We start from the raw sequence: 6,000 nt of genomic DNA on the forward strand, positions 1-6,000 counted from the left end.
GTCAGGGGCGGGGTTCTCCCTAGGAAAAGCCTGTGCTGGGGCTGGACTGGGCCAGGAACCCAGGTTTGGAGAAATCCCATCTCCTGGGAAGAGTCAATGATTTGGTCCCCTTAGTGCTAGTGAAAATGAAAGTGGGTGCTAGGGGGAAAAAAGTCATCAGAGAACCGTGCCACAGGACTGTGTCATCTTAACCGTCCATGGATGATGACGCTGGCTTAACTGCATCAGGAAGAAAATGCCCCCTTGGATGCCGTTGGAGAGCTGTTTCGAGAAGCTGTTCATCCGTCTATCTGCACACTTCCTTCTGCCCACGGGAGGTCCGGGCTGCAGGCTGCCTGGACAGCAGGTCGGCTGGGCTAGTCCCGGTGAGGAAGGAGGGGATGGGGGGTCTTCCGAGCATCGAGCATCCTTGAGCCCTGCCCATAGGCCCAGGTAGGCCCTGCCTCTTTTCTTTGTTGGTTTTGTTTTTGTTTTTCCTCTCGGAACTGTCCCCATGTGGTGCCACAATGGGTGTGACTCAAAGAGACTCTTTTAGGGAGACCCTTCCTCCCTGCCACATCCCTGAGTAAATGCTCGCCCACTGCACCCCCGCCATCGACATCAGTGGGCCCAGAGGCGGTTCCAGTGGCTCAGTGAGCCCTGAAATTGCAGCAGATGGCAGAGGCTCTGGCGGTGGCAGCTGGCAGGAAGGAACCGTTTCCACCCCCTTGGAGTCTCCTTTTAGAGCCTGGAGTCGCTGGGGGCCTAGCAGAGGTCCCGTCAGTCAGCCTGGGGTAGTGTGTCCCAGTGACAAGTCCAAGCCTCAAGTCCTGGTGGGGTAGAGGGTACACACCTCCTCTCAGGGCCTCAGCCAGGTCAAGAATGCCATAGGAACACCTGGGGGCCCATGGCCTCCACTACTGTCAACCCCACCCCAGATAAATACGTTCTGAGGAAGATCTTGTGTTTGTCACTCACGCAGCAACCTCGTCTAACCTTCCTGGACCCATGGCCTGGACGGCCTCTGTCTCAGGGGCATTTGACCCCAGAAAGCTCAGCCAAGGCACAAGCCTCGACCTTTCCTTCTGGGTACTGGGGCCAGCCCCCAGGAAGACTCTCAAGCTCTGAACCCAGGAGCATGGTGGCCTCACCTTAGCTGGTCGTTTGTGTCTTGGAAGTGCTGCCGGGCAAAGATCACGGCTGGGCTGGAGTTTACAGGCAGGGCCAGGCGGTTATTGAGATACATGTCGTTCAGCCAGTACTCAGACACCTGTTGGGAGAACGGGAGGGGTGCCATTACCGCCAGTGGCCATACGCACCCCTCTGAACAAGGCCACCTTGCCTGTGCAGGGTACCAGTCCCATCCTGGCAGCCCCAAGGGATGACTGGGACACTTTGTTGGATCATGAACTTCATTCATTCATTCATTCCACAAATATACTCTGAGCCCTGGTTACGTGCTAGGGTCTGTGTGCTCTCCAGTCCACTGGGACTGACCTTCATCTTTGCCCCGTGCCATCCCTCTCTTCCATCCCAGTTTCCTATCTGGGTGTTTGGTACTTCATCCCTGTCCCCTGCCCATCCTTATGTGTGTCCTGTACCTGCTTTTCCGCTGCCTTTGCTTCCCTGAGCTTATCCCTACATTCTACTGCCCCATCCCTGTCTGCCATCCCTGTCCCCTGTCTGTCTCCATCTCTGTGCCCTGTCTTTCCCTATTGCCCCATTTCTATCCCCTGTGCCCCCCATTTGTCCCCATCCCTGTCCCTCACCTGTCCCCCATCCCTGACCCCCCATTGTTTTCCATCTCTCTACCCTGTCTCTCCCCATCACCTCATCTCTATTCCCACCTGTCCCCTCTTGGTCCCCATCCCTATCTCCCATCCCACATCCTGTCTGTCCCTCATTTTTGCCCCTTGCTATCTATCCCCTTGTTTCTCCTCTCTTCCTTATCCGCCCATCTGTCCCACCTTTTTTACCTACCTGCCCCTCATCCAAATCCCTGTCTCCATGTCTGCTCCCTGCCCCCGACCCTGCGGGTCCCTTGTCTGCAATGCGCTCTCTCCACAGTCTGCCCCCTCTCAACAACTCTTACCCAATTGGCTGTCTTCTCCTGCCGGTCCAGGAGCTTCTGCTGCAGGGTCTCACCAAGGCCACCAGGGGCCCCAAACCGCTGCACGATGGCCTGGCTCCTCCTGAACCGCTCCTCAGGTACTAGGTGCCGCATGCATCGCAGGTAAGTGGCCAGGGTCTGCTGCAGGGGGGGCACTGGAAGTTTGGGCAACTCCTAGGAGAGAAAGTTCACAGGCACTTGCTATGCCTGTTCTTATGTGGGGTCCATAAGACCATGCCCGTTCCCAAGCTGGTCCCCAGAGTGTGTCCCTATCCTTGTTTCCCATCTTGGGTCTTGCCTATTTCCAGGACTCGGCTCAGCAGAATTGTGACCTTAGGACGTTCCTGTGTCTTTTTTCTGATACCCCAGGCCGCCCCCAGGAGGGGATAAAGTTATAGAGGAAAAGACCTTGATGTTGGCACCAGACAGACTGGGTTCGTGCACTGACTCTGATGCTGACAAGCTGTGCGATCGTAAGCAAACCACCTCACCTCTGTGCCTCAGTGTCCTCCCCTGTAAAATGGGGGTAATAGCCTCTACCTCTCATAGGATCAAATAGATCCTATGTGAAAGTGCTTTTAAACCACAAAGAATGGGTCTAAGGTGAAAGAGATCTGTTATTGATATTGGCTGCTGGTCACTCTTAATTTAAGAATTGTTGCCAGCTGGGGCTTCAGAAGCTAGTTTATCTCTGGACCCAAAGAGTATAACACTGATGGAGAAATAGGCTCCTTTTTCCGTCCCTCCTTTTCCTTCTTCCTCACTGAGCTAGTCACAGTCAGAAACCACAACTTTTCATATTACTGATTCAAGTTTACAAAGCTGGTGGTAAGGGGCCACCTTCTTTCAGGGGCTTTTCCCTTTGGGGTGGTAGAGGCAGGCTGTGGAGTTAAGGGACCCATTGAAAGCTTGCCTCTGCTCTGCTCCTGCTGCTGCATGGGCTGGAGCCCTCCCCACAGCCGCCCTGGGCAGACGGGGACCAAGCGTGGGAGCCTGTGCTGATGAGTGAATGGGAGTCCTTGCCTGCCTGATCCTGTCTGGGAGGAGGGTGTCAGTGCCAACTATAGGCTGCTCCTGCCCCAGGGAATGCTCAAGGACGAGGGTGGTCTGGGTAGCATTCTAGGTTGCTCAGCCCACTTCAAGAGAGCCAGGTCCAGGCCCCCCACCCAGCTGCTCTGGTTCCCTCTTCCTTCTCTTGGGGTCTGGGGGGGGGTCTGTGTGGTGGGCAAGTGGGCAAGCACCTACAGAAAGCCCAGCCCAGCTGGTGGCCTTGCCAAGAGTGTCAGCAGGCCTGGCTAGAGCCCCTGCTAGAAACAGGCCACCCTTCCTCAGGGATCTGACAATGTGCTGGGACTCAGTCATGGGGAACCGGTGATGGGTAAAATGGAATGAGGCAGGAAAACTCAGCTCACATGTCCCAGCCACATGTCTGGGGCTCCTCCTCAGACTCTCCTGGGCTGCTGGCCCATGCATGGGGCTGGAGACAGGGACATGCACTAATGAGGGTCTTTGGACACCTGGTCAGTACACATTTCATGGGCAGTTCATGCGAGCCAGGCCCTGGACTGGACTTAGGGACAATGGAGAAAGAAGGCCAGCTCTCAGGGAAGCTCCAGTCCAATGGGAGGGACGTGCCATGGACCAGACTCAACAGAGATGTCTGTCAGCTGTAACGGTCAGGATGATGTGGTGAGCAAATTCATGGGGAGAAGCCAAAAAGTTCTGATTAGGGTTTCAAAGGAAGCCCTCGCTAAAAAGGTGGGAAGAAGACAAATGTAACAGAGGGGCCAGCACTTCAACAACCTGGAGATCAGATGTGCTGCTCCATCATTTAGGATGGTGGGGAGGGAGGATGCCTGCTTAAGGAGGGGCGGCATTGTCTTAAGACAGTGGGAAAGATGATGCCTAAGGCTCCAGGAAGGAACTAGGGACAGCAGCTGGGGCTGGGATGTGACAAGGCTTAGAAAGTTAAGTCTGGGCTCAAAGTCTTTGGAAATGAAACTTGGGGAGAGGGAAAAGCCTTGGGGGAAGAGTACCTGGCCCGGGTCAAGGGCTCTTCCTGGCCTTGGGAGTCAGGAAGTGTGGTTGCGAGCCATCCTTCAGCATCCCCTGAAGCCACTCCCCACCCCTCCAGGCTCTCCCAGGCTCCTCAGTGGGCTCAGGGCAGGACTGCAGCCTGGGCTTCATGCCCAAGAGAGGGCAGGGCTGGTGGCCAGTCAAGTGCTGGGGGCCAGTCCCATACAGCACTATTCTGGAAGCAAGGTGTGTGGGTGGAGAGAGAAGGGATAAGAGATTGGACTCCAAAAGTCACTCACAGGCTCCTCTTCACTGCTGGGAGGTTTTGCTTCCATCTTTTGGGGAGCTTTTTCCAGTATGGGCATCTTGGTGACTCCTGGTTGGGGAAGCAGAGTTGCAGACCTGGGGACCAAGAAGTAGGGAAACATCAATACAACAGTCACCCAGAACTGCCATGGACCCTTCACCTCCCAGAGCCTGACACTCCATCCCCACCCTGTGAGGAGGCCAGAGGTAGACGTGGGACCCAATGACACACGGCCTCATTGTAGACCTGGTCCCAATCTCCCAACCTCCAGACCAGCCCCCCTGACCGCAGTGTCCTTTCTGAGTCCCCACATGGGTTAGAGTGGGGTCTGAAGCAAGCCTTCTGCTGACACCTATTCCTTAAGACTGTCACCCAGGCTCAACGGACCACCCCGCCCAGAGTGGGAAGGAGCAGGGCTGGGCTGGCTCACTCCAAATCATAAGGGTTGTGGGCAGAGCACTTGCTTTTTCTGCCTGGGACCCAGCAGATACATGTTTTGCTGATTAAAATCTCTCCTACTAGACTGTGAGCTTCTCTTATATTCAGAGCTTCATCTCCGGGACCTGGTCTGGTGGTGAGCACGGAGGAGAGTCAGTGCTGGATAGCTGAATAAAGGGAATGCACGCATGCGTGAACACGTGCGTAAATGATATAGGTCCTCTAAGGCTGTGGGCTCCAGGATGCACTCTGGGCTGACTGGGAGGCTGGCCTGTGGCCAAGGCAGGGGTTGTGTTGGGGGACCCTGGGGCCTGCCTGATGGACTGTGACTTAGGCAAACTCTGGTTTGTAGGCTCCTAGTGGAGGCGGCACGGGAGTGCTGAGGGAGACAGCACAGGGCAGCTGGTCAGTCCGGCCCCTAGGGGCCACGGGACTCAGCCTGGCGAGAAATGGATTATTTTTTATTTGCAGTAGAAGTGACCCAGGGCAAGAGAGGCAAAGGCCTATCTTTAAGGCTACCCCCTACCTTCAGCGAACCCCCTAAGCAGAGCCTCAGACCCACACACTCATGATTTCCACTCACGGATCCCCTATTCTCTCCCAAGAGGCTAAAGCTGATGTTTAGCCCATTTTATCCCCCTCCCCCAACCCACCCAAGGCAAGCACAGCCCAGGTGGGGGCTAGGCTCCAGTCCCAGTTGACCCAAGGACAGAGCATGCAGAAAGATGGATGAATCAGGCTCGGTTGATGGAGGAGCCTGGGGCTGCTGGGCAGCACTGGGCTGAGAATACAGAACGCACCCTAACTCTGTGCTGGGATGCTCCGGACTAGGGGGTCCCCAGACCTGCTGACAGCATAGTAGCTGCCCTGACACCCTGCAGAATGGAAGCAGCGGCATCCAAGTTAGGGTCCATCGCAGGCATGCAGAGTTCTGAAAGGTCGGTGATGGCAAGGTCAAGTTGGTAAAGGCCCTAGTGTGGCTAGAGACCTCGTATCTTGGAGAAGTGTGAGATTGGAGTGGGATGGCTTCCTGGGGACCAAATGGAAGGGCCTGATCCCTGCCCGGCATCCGGCTGCTTTTCCTCCTTGGCCCACGGCCAGCGATTAGGAGGTGTATGTCTATACCTATGTGTATCTTTCTGTCTCTGTT

The 6,000-nt window shown here is 55.7% G+C and overlaps 1 protein-coding gene across 1 annotated transcript in view; it reads right to left on the reverse strand.

Annotated features, from left to right (window-relative positions):
- CHAT (choline O-acetyltransferase) overlaps positions 1 to 4,470 on the reverse strand; it is a 43,590-nt gene extending 39,120 nt beyond the window's left edge. The window contains exons 1-3 of the mRNA XM_040623771.1: positions 4,405 to 4,470; positions 2,072 to 2,263; positions 1,131 to 1,249 (exon numbers count right to left, since the gene is read on the reverse strand). Of these exons, the coding sequence (XP_040479705.1) occupies positions 1,131 to 1,249; positions 2,072 to 2,263; positions 4,405 to 4,470 (377 nt within the window). The remainder of the gene's footprint in view (positions 1 to 1,130; positions 1,250 to 2,071; positions 2,264 to 4,404) is intronic.
- Between the last annotated feature and the right edge of the window lie 1,530 nt (positions 4,471 to 6,000).

The sequence above is a fragment of the Ursus maritimus genome, unplaced genomic scaffold (genome assembly GCF_017311325.1).
Source record: "Ursus maritimus isolate PB19 unplaced genomic scaffold, ASM1731132v1 scaffold_7, whole genome shotgun sequence".
Classification (NCBI taxonomy): domain Eukaryota; kingdom Metazoa; phylum Chordata; class Mammalia; order Carnivora; family Ursidae; genus Ursus; species Ursus maritimus.